The sequence below is a fragment of the Suricata suricatta genome, chromosome 15 (assembly GCF_006229205.1).
Source record: "Suricata suricatta isolate VVHF042 chromosome 15, meerkat_22Aug2017_6uvM2_HiC, whole genome shotgun sequence".
NCBI classification, from domain to species: Eukaryota; Metazoa; Chordata; class Mammalia; order Carnivora; family Herpestidae; genus Suricata; species Suricata suricatta.
In genome coordinates, this window is record NC_043714.1 from 11,912,735 (window position 1) to 11,933,601 (window position 20,867).

The 20,867-nt window shown below is 41.5% G+C and overlaps 1 protein-coding gene and 1 pseudogene across 3 annotated transcripts in view; one reads left to right on the forward strand and one right to left on the reverse strand.

Annotated features, from left to right (window-relative positions):
* The window catches only part of ASPH (aspartate beta-hydroxylase), a 210,243-nt gene that overhangs the window by 146,754 nt on the left and 42,622 nt on the right, over positions 1 to 20,867 (reverse strand). For 2 of the 3 annotated variants that reach the window (XM_029923907.1, XM_029923908.1), the window contains exons 4-5: positions 11,251 to 11,292; positions 8,509 to 9,099 (exon numbers count right to left, since the gene is read on the reverse strand). The exons of the other annotated variant lie outside the window; for it this stretch is intronic. In XM_029923907.1, the coding sequence (XP_029779767.1) occupies positions 8,738 to 9,099; positions 11,251 to 11,292 (404 nt within the window). In that variant the 3' untranslated portion in view covers positions 8,509 to 8,737. Of the gene's footprint in view, positions 1 to 8,508; positions 9,100 to 11,250; positions 11,293 to 20,867 lie in introns of those variants that run through there. 3 annotated transcript variants of the gene reach the window in all.
* LOC115278991 lies at positions 12,833 to 13,628 on the forward strand (annotated as a pseudogene).

Consider the following 20,867-nt stretch of genomic DNA (forward strand, 5'->3'; position numbering starts at 1 on the left):
TACAACACATCACATTTCAAATTCCAACTCAGGACTGAAACTCCCATGCTCTCTCATAATTAAATAATCCATTCTCGCATCTCTCAATTATTAATGGAACAGGTATGAACTAGTATTCATTGCTAAATTCTGCTGAATGAATAGGATAAACCTCCAGAATCCTGACATTTCCCTTGGTACCCAGCCCCTCAGAAAATGCCTGGCACGTAACAGGTGCCCAGGAATCACTTGCTCAATGGCTGAACACACCCAATGGAGTGGCTGCTCTGCTGGTATCAATGGCTGCAGAGACCCTCTGCAGGTCAGGGCTCTCTATACTAGAGAGGCTAAAGGTGGGGACGGGGATCCAAATCAACTTGCTACTACCAGTACCAGAGAGATTCAGATCGGGCGCCAGCACCCACCGCTCACCCACGGGCCTAATTTGGCGGGGACAGCCCCAGCTTAGTCTGCTGTGATCGTGTAACTATCTCGCCCTCAAAAGTATCTCACTTTGGGTGAAAAACCAATGGCTCAATCTTCACTTATCCCCTGGGCTTTCAAATTGGGCTCCCTGGATTCACAGTGAAATATTTCCCCGCCAAACAGTAAAGACTTAAACTGCCTGAAAACCCCATTCTTACTGGAGTTCGGAAAGCTTCATTTGAAAACAATTTCTGATGGGAAGAGTTTGAAAACTACTAGCATTATCAATATTTAGCCATACGGCTCTCCTCACTGTCCGCTTTCTCTAATCAACTGCGTTTATTTGTCTCTAAAATTGAAATTGTAAAACCAGAGGAGAAAGCAAAAGCACATAACAAGAGAAAATACTGTGCAGTTTTCTTTTCTGTCTGAAGTGGCAGCTGAATTATAAGTTTAATGATACCTGGTCACAGTTATTTTTCCAGAGGTGAAATCGGCGCAAAAATAAACAGTACTGTAAGCTTCAAAGAAGCTGAGGATTACATTAACACATCTCCTTCCCCAGACTCCTATAAACTTTCTGAAATTAAAACACACACACACACACACACACACACACACACACACACACACTCTCTCTCTCTCTCTCTCTCTCTCTAGACTAACTCTTATTACTTTGATAAGCCATACAGAAAAATTAGCCCTACAAGCTTTCATTCTGCTGTTTCCAGAAATTATACTGCCACCCAGATCCATTTTAGTCCATGAATGAGCGGTAAATCCAGGTCTCGTATAAGATTTAAGGCAAAAGTAAACAAAATATTAAACAAGAGAAAACATACACATCAGGTCAATTCACAATAAAAGGAAAGGCTTTCAAATTAGATTTATTGTGAGGTATAAATGGCAAGCAGATAGCACTGAAATAAATACTCAAAATTACGTTATGAAATGAACGACTTCGGTGTTGACACTCCTGGGACTACAGATAAAACACTGACCCACAATGGCTCGACTCACACTGGCTTGAAGGAGAAGGAAATCTACTATGCTCTCGGGAGGAGTGCGCGAGTGCACTTGCCCCCCCCCGCTGCCAGTCGGGGCTGCACCTGCTGCAGGCTTCTCTCTTGGACCACAGGATGTCCAGAAGCAAAGCCCCATCTCTTGCTCTGCCTCTCTGAGACTTGAGGAAATCTTTCTTAGACGCAGAAGCTTCTGGCAGTCTTCTCTTCCCGCTCTAACAGTCAAAACCAGAACCCACTTCCATTCCTACACCCGCAAGAGAGACAGGACGGCCGTAACACTGGGAGAAAACTATCCAGTTGCAAGTCAACCACACCAGCCCCTGTGATTTGAAAAAGCCATTAATTCCTTTAAAACATACCTGGTTTTTAGTTCTTCGGGCACATCAGAAAAATCAGGAAATTAAAAAAAAGTCTGCATTTAACAAACATATATTTTTCCTACCATTTTAATTCCAACTGGAACCTATAAAAAGTGACGTGAGCACTTTAAGTCAAGCGTTCATAGCAAATCTGATTATGTCGCACAGCTACCTTAGCCCAACATTAGCTTACCTCATCCACGGCTACCCCAGTATACCGGACAGCAATGGGAAATAAAGGTCTGTTTTTCCAGTAAGTACCCTAACAATTTCAAAGTTACTAACTTGCATATGGCATTCATTCACTAATTCACCAGCTATTTGGCACCTTCTAATGCAAGGCACCGTTCGGCAGAAAAGGAGCGCTGAAGAGGCCTACCTCTTACAGGGAGGGAACAATTTATAACATAGGAAACACGAAGTATTTAGAGAATATCAGATGAGGGCAGACAATGGGGCAGGAGTGCCAGGCCATGGATGAGGAAAGAACTCGTTAGTAAAGTGTGAACGGCTTCCTGAAGGCAAGCAGGGCCGTGGTCCCGGGACTGATGCTGGAAGAGAGAGTTCCAGGCAAGGCAAATCCCTCAGCCCCAGCAAAACTGTGGGCAACAGTGCTGGTAGTGAGGGGCAGCCGCGTGGCTGGTGCAGCTGGAGGGCGCTGAGGGTGTGCGAATCCGAAAGGCCACTGGCCCGGGGGGCTACTCACACTGGCTGAAGACACAGGATGCACGCTTCCTAAGAATTCTACACAAACCACGTCCTCGGACAATCTGGGAAACTACGAACCACACACAGTATGATGCTTCAAAGGACTTCAGATACTTAGCCCATCCATAGAAGCGAAGACATTTTAAAAGTCTTTGGCCTGTGATTCAGGAGTGGTCTTCCGTCATTCAAAGAGGGAGAGCTCAGGACTGCTACTGCTTTCGACGCCTGTGGTCTGCGAGTATAAAGTGATACAGCCCAGGAGGAACCCCAACAACCCAGAAAGACGCACACTGACTGCCCATGCTTGTCGCCACTGCTGTGCTGGCTTGTGTCACCAGCAAACACGGGTCTCTGCAGCGACACTCCCGACACTGCAAGAGGCCAGAAGAGCCGCCTCACGATACACAGAAGAGCCATCCAGAGTCCGAGCATCCCGGCAGGACCCAGGACAACGACCGAGGTGGCAGGGAGTGGACGGTGTACATCTCAAAAGAACAAAACTGCCAAAAGGGTTGCTAGGAGCCTGGGTTCCAGGACCGCTGAAGGGTCCCCACGAAGGCTGGCGCCAAGTGTGCTCGCTTTCACACCTGCTTCGCGACAGGTGGCCGGGAGCTCGGGTTTGCATCAAGATCGCTGTCACTGAATTCCGCTGGAACCGCACTGACACGCCCTTGGTTTCCACGAGGGTGTAAAGGGAGTGAAAGTACCTCCTGAGAAGGGTTTTAAGAACTAAATGGGATCATTTAAAACCAGCAAATATACAGACGTTTTTATCACATATTAATTTCTCCCTTCATTTCTTCTAAAAAAGTTAATTTACTGGGGCATCTGGGTGGCTCAGTCAGTTACGTTTGTCTGACTCTGAACTTTGGCTCAGATCCTGATTCCATGGTGTGTGGGTTTGAGCCCCGCATCGGGCTCTGTAGAGCCTGCTTGGGATCCTTTCTCACTCTCTCTCTCTCTCCCTCTTTCTGCCCCTCCTTTGCGCTATCAAAAAATAAACATTTTTTAAAAAAGCAAATTTACCATCTTCCCGGTACACATGCACACAGCTATTAGAAATTTCCAAGGTGCTTAAACGCATACTGCAATTACTGCAGAAATGCCCGTTTTTCTTTAAAAAAATTTTTTTTATTATTACTCAACAGTATATACAGACCTGAAATATTTTTATGTATTATTTATTTTTAACGTTTTATATATATTTGAGAGAGAGAGAGAGAGAGTGCGAGCAGGGAAGGGGCAGAGAGAGATGGAGGCAGAATCCAAAGCAGGTTTCAGGCTCTGAGCTGTCAGCACAAAGCCCAACACGGAGCCTGAACTCACGGACTGTGAGATCATGACCTGAGCCAAAGTTGGACGCCCAACCAACTGGGCCACCCAAGTGCCCTTGAAATATTTTTAAATGATCTGTTTTTTAGATGTTTATCATTCAGTAAACGCACATTGAAAGCCTATTATTCTCGGCTACCACTATGCTAGGTACTGGGCACAAGTCAGCCTGGTAGAAAGCAAAAGCCAGGAATGAAGCAAAGTTAGGAATGTGGTAACGGGAAGACCACCGCCTGGGAGGATCAAAGCAAAGGTCGGTGTAGACGTGATGGCTCGGCTGGATCCGCAGCAGACGTGGGAGGTGGCCCACCACTGGAGCGAGAGCGCATTCTAGGGGAGGGGAAGAGTGGGCAGTGCTGGCGACAGCTGGCTCGTGTCATTATTTTCCTCCTCAAGCGCTTGTCTATTTCACAACATTTCACCAGAGGGAGGGTAGACACCTTGTCACTTGTAGCCCTGGTGCTTCGCACAGCCTGGTATGCTGCAGATTCTCAGAGTATCTGCTGAATGAATCAATAAACGCAACAGACAGATGACACAGCACAAGGCTATTTACACCATCCTCACAAGTAACACTGGGGCTCTAAGTGTATGTCTTCCTCTAATCTCTTGGGAAACGAGAAGTAAGGAGAAGTAACATTTGAGGCAAGGAAGAAATAAATGACGGAGCTCTGTGACGTATCGATGCTAATACAGAGTGATAAATACTCATCAAGTGAAATCAAACGAGGTGTGAAATGAGAAGAAAAGGAAAGCCGATGTCTCCCTGCTCTGCAGGGCTTACAAGATTGAAGAGTTTCTGACAACTGTTTTTCTCTATGTAAAAATGACACCCGAACCGGTCATAAACAGCCAGCTCACGTGGTTCATCTTCAGGCAAACAGAGGAAGGACAACCGGCTGAGGCTGCCACTGGGGTGTTTTTGGATTACCCCAAAGGAGATTTCCATGAGAACAATGCTTGCCGATCTGCCATGCAACACGCGCCCTTCGGTTTCCTAAGAACAAGAACTTCCTCTTCAGCTAGAACCTGGGGAAAAGGAAGCCGGGGTCAGCTCATTAGGCAGATGTGACACCGGCTGGTCTCACGCCACCTGAAGGAAGGTGAGAGTTAGCTTCAGTTCACAAATGAGGAAGCCCAGTATTTCCAAGAAGCATTTTATAAGTGAAATACTCCCAAGTTATCAATTTGGAGAACTGCTCCCGCTGGAGAATTATTCCCGGAGACAGAACCAGTAGAGGGCGGAGGAGGAAGGAACCAGCGCCAGGAGACGCAGCGTAAGCCACCAGACCCATGTCACAGATGACATTGCGGTTAAAACACCTAAAATAGAAAATCATACTTGTGTATTACCTTTACCTGGTTTTTTAGTGGAAGTGCATAGAGGGAGTTCTTATTACCCAAATAACCATTATGAGACTTTGAAGACTGCAGGACTAAGCAGGTCATAACACTGTAAAATATCTTCCATGAATCGATTACTTACAGAATTAATCCTCCTGGATTAATTTAATCACTTATGCTGACTGAATTTATACCAGTTTCTTTATCCATCTCTTCCTGATCGTGCAATGTTGAGAAGACATATGTATGTCTTCTTTACTTACGTACATACTCACATATGTAAGTAAAACTGAAAATCTTGTAAAAATATTAATATTTCAAAACTTGATTACCAAAGATGTTAGCAATAACTCAAAATTCACACACAAGGTCCTTAACAAATGAAACAGACATTATACAACACGAAACATGAAGAAAAACATGATAAAGTGCTTCAAAAAATACTAACCTAAATATTAAAGAATCAAATACCTTGGGAAAATTGATAAGATTCTCAAATATTTCTGTAAAACTGGCCACCTTTATCTTTTCGGTGACTGTGCCCCTCACATGTGAAATACTATTGTACGAAGTTTGGAAAAGTGTGTCGGTAATGTTATCTTTTGAAATGTGAAGTATCATCTCATAGTATAACTTACACAGAAATTTTGTTTGTGATATGACAGAATAAGCTTACTTTCTTAGTATTTAATTTTCACAGGGGGGGGGGGTTCTGACTCCCAGGTACGTTGTATTAGGAAATTTTTGTCCCTATGTTTAGGTGACTTTTTAAAAAGGGCAACCTTTCTGGTTTTAATGACCTTTATCTAACAGTATGAAGCATCAGAAAATAGAAAAAATCTACACACCAAATTAAAAACATGAGTGAAACCGAGGGTGCAAAGCACAGTTTTAAGCCCGTTATAAGCTTAGCCCTACACAAAACTTTCAGGTGAGTGGTGAGGGCCAGCACAGCTGGGAGAGGTGTGACCTCAGCTTCAGTGGGAGATTTTATTCAGGGGAATTCAGTGGAAGCTTGTATTGACTGAAGGAAAGAAAAAAGGAGTGAAGAGAATAAATCCATTCCCAGTTCACAAACACTCTTGAAACATACTGAAGTGATTTTAGTAGAGATGTTTCTACTTAATTCCTGAGCTGATATGCAAAGGAAAGCTATGACAGAAGTAAAATATTTCTAAGTGCTTTCCTGAAGTGCAACAGGTAATGTGGATATGCTCATGCCGATTAGGTTATTTTAAGACTTTTTTTTCCCCACTCACTTACTTAGAATTGATCCTGCACCATTTTTGTCCTTTAAAAACCAAGGTAGAAATTATTAGAATGCTCTCACTAAATGCAAATACAATTATCAGCCCTTCTCCAGGAAGAAAAAAAAAATCTGTAAAAAAGTAACACTTAAAATTTGGGACCTAACTTTAAAAAGTCAATCCATGTATCTTAGCAGCATGATCTAACATGAAGATGTTTTTAAGACGGTGTAACCTTGATGTGTGTGGGAGTATCTGTTTTGCTTCTTGTTCTGTTCAGTGCTCAGTTGGAGAGTCCCTCTTCTCCTCCCAGACCCCCTCCTTCCTGGGGGAAACATTTCATATGGCTCCAGTGGGGCCAAACCCAACCCACACCCTCCGCTTTGTGCGGGGGCGCCAGCCCAGGAAGCCTGATCCATCCCTGCCTGTGGGAACGGCCTACCCGCCCGGCTGCAGTTCTGCTGGACTTTCCGCCCAGGGCCATTCCAGAGAACGGGCTCTCTGCACTCGGGCTGCTGCACTAGAAGGATGCATCCGGGGCTCCAGGAGGGCTGTCTTCCTCATCAAGCGGTAGCTACTCCTAGAGAATAAAGTCCAGGAAAAGCATCAGCAGAGCTAGGACTCAAGGCGAGAGCTAGAAAGCAAGGGCTCCGTCGACAGGTCTGTACTTGGGATCTCTGCCAACCAGATGAGCCCTAAATGTGCTCACCATATGTGGCTCACAACTTGCCGGGAATCTATAAAAACAACAAAACCCTGACTCCTAGTGTCCTTGGGCCACAGTCTTTGAACACGAAAAGAATAAGACTGGCTTAGCTGGATTAGGTTTCTCTAGGATTTCGCCTTGCTGTGCAATCTGTCAGTGGGAATTTCTGTCAGCGGGAAGACCAAGTGCTTGGTTTTAAGCAGGAAAGGTGCAAGCATTCAAGACAAAGGGGCACAGTATTTTTGGAAACACTTGCACTTAATGCTTATTCATTTCTGATTTGGAAAGTCTTCCATTAGGCCAAATTCTCTGTGCTCAGCTCTTCACAGAAAAGGTTGAACTACTTTTTTAAAAAATTAAAAACCTTCTTGGCAGCACTTTTGATTCTGTTGCAGCAAATCAGGCTGCTCTTCTCCAGCTCATCACTGAATCGCACCAGTGGCCACAGCCAGAGATTTAAGACTTCGCGCACCGGACAGTACAAACCATTTTTGAAATGTACTCTTATTGAAATTTTCATTTTATTAAATATTTTCTCATTAACTAAGTTCTGATCTCTAGTTAGATCTCAAATTCAAAGCTCCTTAGAAATGGTAAACAATGATACAACCAAATTAGAAAAATATATCCCACTCCGCCAAAATAACTGAAAAACCGTGGGATAGAAAAAGAAAGTATATTGTAATTTGAAATACTTCGTCTTTTTATAACTCTTCTGGGTCTGTAAAGATACCATAAACAAAAAGGCTCTAAAGCTGGTCTTCTGGATCAAATTCTTTCTTTTATTCATGCGTGTATCCGAGTTCTCAGAACAGCGTATGGGGTACAAGACCCCGCCAGACTGGGGGTATTGACTGGGCGGCGGAAGGCAGGCAGGACAGGCAGGAAGGGAAGAGGCTGAGGAATGAGGAGGCGTGGAGGGGTGCAGGGGGCAGGAAAAGAGCCAATAAAGACTGCAGGGGAGAGACCTGAGAGAAAGGGGAGGAAAAGGGAGAGCAGAATGCAGGAGAGAGCTGAGGAGGGGGTGGCCCGGAGAGACTGGGGGCGGGCGCCCAGCAGAGGACCCTGGGGGCTGCCCCAGGAGCCTGCGGAGAGGGGTGGACAGGATGGGACGGAGAAAGGAAGTGGAGAAGGAGTGGGCAGGTGAAGAAGAAAGGAAAAGAGATGTTAGAAAGGAAAGGAGGGAAGGCGAAGGGGAAAGCGAGGAAAGAAGGAAACCTCCTACCTACCTGAGCATCTGCCACAACTGAAGGTTACCTGGCATTTTACTATGTAAATCTTAACAGTCTTACTCAACTCCCATGATTAATAAATTCACTACAATTCATATTATACATATACATTTATCTGGATACATGATCAATAAATTAATAAAAACAGTAGACATTATATCACATTTTTATTACATGGCTGTTACAAGCTTCATCTTTTAAATTGAGAAGCATGAGGCAATGTCTCTAAATTTCTAACAATTTCCTTGCTGAGCACCAATAAATACACTCAGTGGCTATGTGACACATCTTCCCCAACCGGAGCAATACTAAATTTTCCAGGCCCTTTAGGAGCAAATCACGATGAAATTACCATTTCCCAGGGTGATGACACCAGGGCTCAGTTCTTCCTTCTCTGGTTGTTTCCCTTTGCCCTGTGTGCATGCTTGCCACAACTTCTACCTTCCTTCGTGTCATCTTTGTCTCCGGATGCCGTCTTACTAGAAGTGTCCTTTACGCTTGTGGACTTTTTCCTACTTTCCTTGGCTTTAGCACTTCTGTCTAGGCCCACATTCTCCTTCTCTCTGGGCTTTTGACCCTTAGGAGACTCTTTCCTGGATGTATCTGCATCGGTAATTTTCTTAGCCTTCCAGTCATCCTCCTTTTCTTTCTTCCCCCTTTTTCTCTCTTCGCTCTTACTCTCCTTCCTTGACTCGAGTTTCTCTTTTTCCCTCTTGAGCTCTTCTTTAGTGAGTTCTTTAACTTTCAGGTTTTCCAATCAAAGGAGAGAAAGTTTATTGAAAGCATCTCTTTAATTCACAGAATGGTAACTCAGTGCAAACATATGGTCTTTACCTCGCCACACACATGAAATGTTCATTCAGAAAGTGCTTTCATTCTCTAGTTTTCAACGGGCTAAAGACAGATCAAACCTCTACCAAGTATCAGCTATCAGAGAAATGCGGAAACTTGCCATCATATTTTTCCAGCTGGAAATAGGTTATGACTTAAGATAAGGCTAACATGCAATATTATTAAAAATGAGTCCATCCATAAAAGCAGTCCTTTACACAAAGGGTTAACAACTCACATTTCACAATTATAATGACATAATTAAAGGAACACTGGCAGCATGAAGAATTTCCATCACTTACAAGTATTCGTACAAAGAGAATTTTAAACCTTTCAGTTCTAACCAAAAGCGATGTCCTTAAAAGATTTGTGCTTACAAGTCTTGAAAATATAATGCACAAATGGAGAAAGTAAATGCCATTTAATTTTCTTAGCTGAGTAAGAAAAAAAAATAATATCCATGAGTACAAAATTTTAAATTCATTACCTACAGTGCTGAAAAGGCCAAGTAGAATTTTTTGTCTGCTCACATTCGACGTTATGAAATCAGCATTCCTTTAAATATGTTTTCCTGTTAATCTACGGAGGGCCACTCAAGCCAGCAGGTTGTCTGTTCAGGCTCACAGGAGAGAGAGCAAGTCAGTGGAACCTACAGGTCATTCCCAGTCTCATCTCAAACCAACCCTGCTTTCAACCTGTGTCACATGAAGTTTAACAGAGCTGCTAGCAGAAGCTTTGAATTTTACCTTCTTGCTCTCTCATTAGGAAATCTTAAAAGAAGCAAGGTGTTTACTGTATTAAATAGCATTTAAGCAGAAACAAAGAAAACGAACGATTTCTCTAATATGATGTGGAAGATGTTTTTGCCCATCAAAATTCACAAAGCACAAAATGTTACTCAATTCTTCCTGAAAATCTAATTAAAACATTCTAAAAATACAGAATAGCATTCATAAAGAATCAACTGTCCAAATCCTCACCGACTTCAATGCTCTTTTCAGAGTAACAGACATAATAAAGCTGCAGGAAAGCACGTGCCCTGCTCTCGATCTGGTTCTGCAGTTTTTACAACATTAAATCCTTACTGCTGGATTTGCCTCTTCAGATCGAGAGGTATAAATTATACTTGATTAAGTACTTATTTCCTAATTATTGACATAAGAATAAAATGGAAAAAATTGTTCTCTTCCTGGGAATTATGCAGGTGGAATACAAAGTGAACACGTTAAAGTTCCCTAATCTTAAAATTAAAATACAAACCGCAAAACCCTACAAGTCACATAGTCAAAGTCTCAGCTGTTAATGTTTTACCAAAATCAAACAAACAAACTAACTAAAAACGCTATATGCCAAGCACTTGAACATGAAAGAATATTGCAGGTTTGTAAACAAAACATGCACTGTTCCCATGGCCCTGTCCCTAAAGGACATAAATATTTATATGTGAACAAGAGACACCACGGGGATAAAAAAAAAAAAAAAAGGCAGTAATAACAAGCTGTTAGCCTACGTATAACAGTTGGCAGGTCTAGTAATTTTTAAAGAATTAAAATACGAAAACACGGCAAACTCTATACCAATGAAATACAGTACTCCAGATTACAAATCTATGTTTTCATTTAACTGAAAACTCTAAGCTAGCTCGTGCTCTCTCTGATTTTGCTCTAAGACACAATGTCATCAGAGCTTTTGAAAAAACTGAAGTCAGTGGAAAATTCACTTTTGTTCCCCCAACAGTCATTAAAAATTTCAAACCAAGAAAGGTTTTAGGTTAGACGATAGCAAGAGAGTTTACGTGTAAGAGAACAAGATCATGCTGTCCTCATGTTTTTAACCTCAAGCCCGTTACAGAAGTTCTGATAACACGAAAAAGAAATTACTTAAAACTGTAGGCTTGAGGCAAAAGATTCTTTAATGACACCTTACTAAAACTACTTATGACCAAAAGGGTAATCTAGACCACAAAGCATTAGTAGCTGCAGTAACATATCTAGAAACTGTCATGCATCTTCAGGCATTAAACTTGATTCACTCAAGGCTAATTTGAAAAACAGAAAATACCTTTAGCCTTAGTTTTTCTCTTGGCTACCCCACCAGGTCCTTCTGTTGGTATTTACAAGATGAAAACAGGTTATAAACAGAAAATATTAAGGGGATTAATAAGTATTTTTAAAAACTAAGCAAATGAATATAGTCTAAATCAATGCCTCTATTAAGCAAATTAAGTTAAACTTACCACTTAAGACATACTCTTTCAACACATAAGTATCATGTATTATGTTTCATAAATAAAACCTTATTTTCACTATAGCAAAAATGCATTATCATCAGCCTGTGATTCAGTCCACTTCATGACTTGCCCTGGACCTGAGAGAATCTGGGGCTTCAGTAATACTTAATCTCCTGTGGAAATGGCATCTCCCTCTCCATTGTGGCTGCAGAGCCAGGGGCCTTCTGCATGGCACAGATGGTCAGTGACAAGCAGCACACATGACAGACCCGGGGACCTGACTTCCTGCTCCATCACCACTGCCATCCAAAAAAAAGGATAGCACATTTTGACAGATGTTTAATCCCTACTGTTTGAAAAATCATTGCTTTTTTTCTCTAACGTTTCAAACTTTCTTCATAAAAAAATTATACAAGCAAGTAAGAATTACACTCTCATTTGGGTATACACTTTTACTCTTCATGCTAAAATTTGCAATGGCTTTCTGTTGCGTGCCTTGGCAAAGAAACGGTCTGAGAATGGGTTTACCCTCTAACAAACATCAATACCTTATGCCTCTCAGTACACGGTCATTCTAACCAGCCTGTATACGGAATCGCAGGCAATGGATGCTCAGTTCTTTCTCCCCGTCTCATAAATGCTCTTTTATATTCATTTATCAGCAAACTTTCAAAGGTGGCATTCCACGTGGTCGCCCACTTCCTAGGCTTAGAGTGGGAGGTGTGTGATTTCCGGTAACCGCCTGTGGGGGCAGCACCGGGCACCATCTGTCACTCGGCAGCCAAGGGCGGTGGTTGTACAAGAAAAGCCCTCAAGCAGAATCCACTCTGTGTTTCTCAAAACCCTAATCACACCCCCATTTTCGGTATGAGATGTTTTCACTCCTATTCTGTTGTACTGTTCAAATCATCCTCCATTCCTAAATTCCTTTCCTCTTTTCTCTACCCATCACCAACTGCTTCCATCAAATGAAATAGTCCATTGGAGAATGGCAATTTATTTTGGTTGAAATACTATCATCAGATGGCAGCTATACTTGTGGTGAGCACGCATAACCTGCAGACTTGTCAAAACACCATGCTGTACCTGTGACACTGATGTAACGTGTGTGTCAACCATGCTTTAATTAAAATAAAAGAAATATCACCATCATTATTCTGGGGGGGGAAGTATTAGTGTTTGTCTGATTACTGACAATACATGAAAAAGAAATGTGAGTTAACTGCTGCATGTGGCTACCTTTATCTGTCCAATTACTTTCATACATACAGAACCATAACGTGTGTGTGTGTGTGTGTGTGTGTGTGTGTGTGTGTATGTGAGAGAGAGAGAGAGAGAGAGCGCGCATGAGAGAGGGACAGACAGAGAGGTCATCATTTTTCAGAGATAAAACTTGAATCTTTCCTAAACTCTATGAAAAGCAGCAGCTCACCCACAAAGCTGCACTGGAAGGAGACACTGACCAAGGACATGGAGTATTTCTTTGGAGAGAACTGGGAGGGGCAGGTGCAGTGCTCCAAGGCTGCCCAAAAGCACATGGAGCGGATCCACTACGTGGGGCAGAATGAACCAGAGCTGCTGGTGGCCCATGCCTACACCCGCTACATGGGGGACCTCTCAGGGGGCCAGGTGCTGAAGAAGGTGGCCCAGTGGGCCCTGAAACTCCCCAGCACAGAAGGGACCCAGTTCTATAAGTTTGAGAATGTGGACAATGCACAACAGTTCAAACAGTTCTACCGGGCCAGGATGAATGCCTTGGACCTGAACCTGAAGACCAAAGAGAAGATCGCGGAGGAGGCCAACAAGGCCTTTGAGCACAACATGCAGATTTTCGATGAACTGGACCAGGCTGGCTCCTTGTTGGCCAAAGAGACCTCGGAGGATGGGCTCCCTGTGCATGATGGGAAAGGAGATGTGCGAAAATGCCCCTACGACACTGCTAAACAAGACGGAGGTGCCCTGGAGGGCAGCAGCTGCCCTTTCCGAACAGCCCTGGCTGTGCTGAGTAAGCCCAGCCTCCAGCTCATTCTGGCCACTGGTGTGGCCCTTGTTACCAGCCTCTTGGCCTGGTACTACATGTGAAGGACCCATCATACCACGTTGGCGCTGTCCTCCCCAGTGACCACTGGCCCATCCCCACCCCACCTGTGACTAAACTACCACCTCAGGTGACTTTTTTTTTTTTTTTTTAATGCTGGGTTTGAGAAAACACGCAACCAATAAAAGCCAGACGCTAAAAAAAAAAAAAAAAAATGAATGAATGAAATATGAAACCTATGCTTGTAATGCCAACTTTTCCATACATGGCCAGTACCCAATGTGCAAAAGACATGAACATAAAACATGAAAATGCACGGTTAATGCTGTTCGTGTCCCCCTCCTGACTCCTGCATGTTCTCTCAGAGCATGCCCAGAGTTTCCTGTTAAAAAGCAGAGAGGGCTAAGAAGCAGACTACCCAAATGCCAAACCCCACTGTTAATGACACAGTCAAAAGAGCTACATGGATGAAAAGGCTAGAGTTGACGTTTGACATTCATAAAATATTAGGTCAGCATTAGATTAGTGAAATAGGAAAAAATAATGAGTGCTTTATTTAAAACTTTTCCAGGTTGGCCACAAATCCTTAAGGTGATACATACAATGTGCAATGCACTATACAAAATTCCAAAGCATCAACTTTAGCTACCTTTTCTGAATGTGAAGTATATTGTCTATAATTTTTCAATATTTTTGACATGACAAAGTCTGAGATGATAATTTAAACCACAATTATCATATTCAGTCTCAGAAAGAAAGGGTTTAGGCAGGAGAGAAAGCATAGCACCATGAAAATACAATGTTAACAGAGAAGGCCTTACGTAGAAAGGAAATGAGAGGAGAGCCAAGAAAATTCAGGGTTCTTCCAGTCAAATGTGCAGTTTTAGGAAGGAAGGCATAAGCAAAGGCTTAGGATGAAGGCATTACTGAATTATACTAGTTATTAAATGTCCCATAAGGTTCTTCAGATAACAGTTTTACAAGCAGAAGAGGTGGACACATTACAATGAGAAAATACAGGTGGAAAAAAGGTGACCAAAAACCCAGGGTGTTTATGGGCCCTACCCCTGACAGCCTTCTTCTCACAGGAAAACTGATCATATGTGGACTTTCCCTAGGTTCCCAGGGAGCAGAAAGGACTAGGTGTTTGTAAGACTTCACTGTGTTTGCATGTTTGATGGCTAGTCCTCTAGTCTAGAGGAAAGGTGTGCCTACAGGAAAGAGAAATGGACCTAGTAAGAGGGTTGAAATTATAAAGAGGCCAGAAAATGCAGGGGGAGCTGCAGGGAAGGAGTCAACTTTGGAAATCCGAAGATGTAGCATCTGCAAAAATGATCAATGAGAAGAAACAATGAAGAAAATTGTGAGAACAAAGAAATGCTATAAAGTGTGAAGACAATAGAATGCAAGACAACGATGACTTGGTGAAGCAGAAAGCAAATTCAACCATACAGAAGAAAAGTAGTGACTCTAGAATATGGAAGAGCATGGGACAGGTCTTGAACACCTACTAGAAGAGTAACTGTTACAGCAGTGAGTGCCTCATACAGGCTCAGTTCACGTAAACGTCGATGGGTCTTTTTCCATCAATGACATGAAGCTCCTTGGTGAAGGGTTTAATGGTGATCCAGGACTAGCATATAGAGGAGGGTAAAAAAAAAACACAACTTTTAGGAACATTAGAGAAGTGGCCAGAGAAAACCACAAGGTAAGTATCTAAGACTTTGCTTTTAAAAAATTCCTTATTACAGACAGAATTAAAATCTTATTTGTAACTATGGTTGAGGGTGGACTCCCTTTAGCATCAAAAAAAAAAAATCAAACATGCCCTATTTTACTCCTTTTCTCGCCTTACTCCCGTAGCCAATGACCAGGGGCAAAAAAAAAAAAAAAAAAAAAAAAAAAAAGAACAATTTTAGCAAACAAATTCATGACAATGTAACTCCTTAAAAAGAGTTTCCAAGTAGTATAAAGAAAATTTACTTGGAGCCTGAAAAGGAAGCATTTTGGTATTCTGTAATTCATTTGGACAAAAATTGGCTTCGTTGACAGAATACATTCCCACTGAAGGCAGTCATCAAAAAAACATCAGGATGTGACTGTAGTCACAGAGAATGGCAAATAATAAGTAATCACCGTGTTCTTTACTTCCTTTTGCCCTTATGGTTACTCTGATGTTTTCTTTTTCATTTTTTTTAACATTTATTTATTTTTGAGAGACAGAGAGACAGAGTGCAGAGCAGGGGAGTGGCAGAGAAAGAGAGAGAGAGAGAGAGAGAGAGAGAGAGAGAGAGAGAGAGAATCTAAAGCAGATTCCAAGCTGAGCTGTCAGCACAGAACCTGACGCAGGGCTCGAACTCATGGACTGCGAGGTGATGACCTGAGCCAATGTCAAACGCTTAACCAACTGAGCCACCCAGGCGCCCCTAAGAGTCTGATGGTTCCCTTCAAGGTAATTACTGTGAACAGCTCCGTTAACTATTTGAGAATTTTTGAACAGAAAATTTTGAAAAGCAGGTCTGATGTTCTTTCCTTAAACATGAGTTGCCTAAAAGTAATTAATGTTATTTTGGCAACTGCCTCAGAGCTGCTAGCCCACACACATTTTCAAGATGAAATGTTCTGTATCAAATTAAAATGCTGAATCACTAAGCCAATGGTTGGTTCCACCACATGCAGCAGACATAATTTTAGAAGGCTGGCTCCATTACAGCAACCCAAGGAGCTACTACAGGTTTCCGGAGACGTGGCCGCAGACTTGGTTTGCTGGGGGTCACTTTGTTCCTGGGTCACTTCAGCCACTCCCACTGGCCCCGGTGAGACCTGTGAGCCACCTTCAGCTTTAATTATTCATCTTCCTCCTCCCCATACCGAAACATCACATTTTACTTCAACACTGACCAGACAGAGCAAAAAATCAACAAACAAACAAACAAACAAACAAACAAGTAAAAAGGCCCCAAATGTCTAAGGTCTCTGAGCTATGCAGACTGTCGGTCTAGGATGGATGTCTAGTTTGGCTAAAACACCTGCCAGGACAGTACACCAATTTTTTTTCTATTTTCAAATAGACATTGTAACTATATCATCACAGGCATATTTGAAAAAAGCAAGCTACAAACCTTCCAATGCTCCATGGTAAGTGGGGGAGGGAAGATCAGAAGAGAAGAGAAGAGAATGCCTAGAAGTGTAGAGAGGTATTACATCCAGAGATGAAAGTCTGAATGAAGACTCAGACTCAAATACAAACATATGAGACATGGGAAAGCTCACCTTAAGATCTCAGCACAGGTTTACTGTATAAAATTCAAAAAGTCATTTCTCTTGGGGGAAAAAAAGAACCCAATAATTTTTTCACTTATTTAAGCTGGGTTCAGAAAAAGAAACCAAACCCCTCAGTATTTTATCATGCAAAGGAGTAACTCCTGAAGTTATCACTCATCAAGACTGATCATCCCAGTAAATAGTTAACAAATCTCTTCTGTTGGGCTCTGCTTCGAAGAGGGATTCAAATGAAGGCTATGACCTGGTTCCTAACTTTAAGGAGCTCACAATCTAGTTAATTTCTATTCCTATGTATTACTTCGTTATGCAAGTATCAACAAGTATCAGAGGCACTGAATTTCACATACAATTCTACAGTCAACTTGTGATAATAAAGTCTGAGTCAATGAAAAATGCTCCAAATATGCATTGTAATCAAAGAAAATTCCACACCCAAATCACAGAACACTATTTATTTCATAGACCAGGATCTTGTTTAGAAAGGATCACAAATATCAACCACCAAAAGGTGTAACTACCAAGTGATCACTCAAATTAAGAATAACTGCCAATGCCTTTAGCTGCTTTTGAGAATTCTCCAAAGCTCTGTCAGGGCGGACAGGAGGCATTTTATTCAGTCCTGCTAACTGTAAATAAATAGGAACTAGAAGTGAAGCAGAAAAGTTCTTCTTACATGTCTGGATACAGCTCTATGAGGCAGGTAGGTAATTCCTAGGATAAAGAATCAAGAACAAGAAGAAACAGCAGGACCACCCAGCACTCCGTTAGGCCCGGGGCATCCACGTGGTCTCCCAGGCCGGCGGCTGGCAGCGAGACCTCGGGAACTAACAAGATGAGCATCCACAAGACGGTTCTCCCACCGCCTCCTCCCCACCACTCATGTCCCAGAGAAAACCAGGGCTGAAGAAGCTACAGCGCAGAAGGGAAGTCCCCAGAGTGCCACTTCTTGGTTTTCGAGCCAAACTCCAGAGAACCCACTGGACACACAGCAGCTCTGAGGACACAAGACTACATCTGAACACAGAGCACATTCTGTGACATCTCTCTGGTTGTTCAGACCGAGAAAAGCAGAGTAAATATGATCCAACTTAAAATTGCAGAACTACAAATACAGATTCAAGTGTACAGAATACAGTTTTGCCTTTTTAAGTAAGTTCCTAAGCTTAAAAACCATAAAGCTAGGGAAATATTTATACTATGAATTAGAAAATTATACAATAAATCCTTAGAAAAATTAAAATTTATAACAAATATAATAAATAAAATTTAAGTGACGTAATTTTGATCAGCTTCAAAACAACTTTATTTTTTCGCACCAAAACAAGCCTTAGCCACAAGTTGAAGGAGTCACAGAAGTCAGGGGTTCACCAGCTCCCTATGCTTTACCTTCATCAGAGACTTTTCAATAGGGGTGACTAGAGAGGGTACTAGAAAAATAAAAAACGATTACCTCATTTCCTTATTTTTCACTTACAAAAATAAAGCATAATTAATTTCTGTACATAAAACATGCATTAGTATCATTATCATGGGAAAGAAAAGAGCCTGACGAGAAATTAATGATTCCAAACATTTTTAACACACAAATTTAATTAATTTACTTCTCAAACCAAGCAAACATCCTCTAGAGTTAGTAGTATCGAACACAGAAAAGTAAGACTGCTTTAAAACATACATCTTAGACGTCTGGCTACGTGAATTTCATCGGGCATGGGCATGAGACTGTTTTAAACTTAAACCTAATGAACTCTGACATTTCACAGTACTCACATTCAAAGTGGAAGACACAATCAATATGGACAAAGACTGCATACACTTTCAAAAAGAACATTATTAAAATCACACTTATGTGTTCCAGGATATTAACCTTTCAGAATCAGAAAGTTTCCACTATCAGAACCATTAACAGAATGAATCGTATTAGGGAAGGACAGACTCGAGCTTTAATAGGCACATAGGCTTTAGGAGATCAGCGGCCCGTGTACAACATGCACATCCAGATGCAAAATAGCTTCGAAATAGTGCTTTTTTAAGATTAGCAAGTTGCAGCTTTATTTCTGACACAGGGGAGTGGCAGGTAAAAGGGAAGCTGACGTGTTTCCTGTGTTCTGATTTGATACTTTTACTTTCTGGCTATTGCTGAGCTGAGCTGTGTACCTATGAATACCTCAGTAGCCTCCAATTGTGGTTTCCAGCAGAGAGACTAAATTTGTCTTGTTTCCCTCTGAAAAAATTAATGGGTGACTTATCTCTCTTACTGAAAACAAGTTGGTTGAATAAAAAAAAAAAAAGGAATGAATATCTGAAAGGGAGAAATTACTATACTAAATAAAGTGTTCAAAAAAAGAAACATATTTGAATACTGAGCTGGATGAGCAAACAAAGCTAAGTTTCACAGAAGCGCGAAGAGATTTAAACACGTGAAAGACCCCTCCCTAGAAGGTAACAGAGGTCCTGTTTTCCAGCGGTAAGGATACACATTAAATCTCATTTGATGAAATGCATGTCATATACAGCTAATATAACTGCTTTTACTATTGCTGAAGCAAATTCGTTTTAAATGAACTGATTCAAAGATGTTTTTAAGGTTTTCTAATGGCAAAAAAATTCATTCTCCAGAAAAGAATCACCACTTTGGCAAATTTAATCTATGAATCTGAACATCATATTTTACCTAAGCCAAAGTTAACAGCTACTTAGTAAGGAAATACAGGAAAAAAACGGAAAAAGACTTAAATTTAGGATGAATAATTTTAATATGTACAACATTATTTAAGATACATATTCACAACTTCCCTCTTCTGTAGTAATACGCCTACTTAAAAAAAAATACAAATTACTTTCTCTGGATGTATATTTGGAAAATAAATTAAAAATAAATTTTGCTTTTATACAGAAATATTCAGACATACTACTATCTGAATACAGTAATTTCACTACCCTAAGGCAAAAACATGGGGTTATTTTCAAATTATTTTAAAAGCACCATTAATACAGAATTTTACACTGAAATTTGTATTAACCGATCTGACAAACCAGTTAACCTAAACAGATTACAATAAAGAATATCAGCTTTTTAAAGAGCCATCACTTTACACACCAGTCATGTTAAGGATCAACAGAGAAGCATTTAATGTACGAATCATGCTAGAAACATTTTTATAATCAAGTGTCTTATAATCATGTCAATTAATAGTGTGTTAGAAAGACAAGCATCAAGGGTTAATCACAAAACAATCTGCTATTAGGTTTCTCAATTTAGTTCAGCGATTACATAAGTTGAAACAAAACAATACAGAAACCAATTACACCACCAAGAACAACATCGTCAATGCACTCTGTAGACTACTACAAGAATGCGGAGGGCCCCCTAGCGGTGGGGGGAGCCGGGCAAGGGGCTAGCTAGGAGCTGCACCGGGGCCAAAATCGCGTGGCCGCCTGGCACTGTTTGGTCACGGCTGCCCCGCTGCACGTTAAGCCCTGGGTGAGCAAAGGAGAGAAAGAAACAGGAGACTGCTTTGGCTTTTCGTAGGCCAATGACTTGAGTCCCTGAATCAAAGTTATTGGTTATGTAAATCCAAAATGACACAAGTCTTGCCCTGAACCCCTTCATTCTGTGACGTACCATCAACACCATCTGCAGTTTCGCTTTCTTCTTCTTCTTCTTCTAGCATTTCAAAAGGAGTCATTATATCATAGAGAAATGAGAGGAAACCATAAAACCAATCTGAACTCTCCTCTGCTAAAATATTAAGGACTTCCTCAAGAGAATCAATATTTTCATTACTGCCATCTTTGGTCAGGCCTACATAAAGAATAAAGGAAGAGAGAAAGAGAAAATAAGGAGAGCAGTTAGGTGGAAAAAAGAAGTTGAGGAAGAGTGATCTCAAAAAGGATGTGCATCATGGTCACCGAAGTTTACGGAAAAGGCATTTTGGAAAATAAAGAAGCAGATTAAGATGCACACCTTACAATCAACTCTCAATCATATGCACCACAGGAAAGGCGCAATTTGACCAATCCTAATCATTCCTACCAGCCCCTCACTAGGGTTGCCTTTCTCTCAGTAGAGAGTCGAGCGCCCCGAAACACAAGATTGTATCAGCCAAAATAAACTGTGATTTG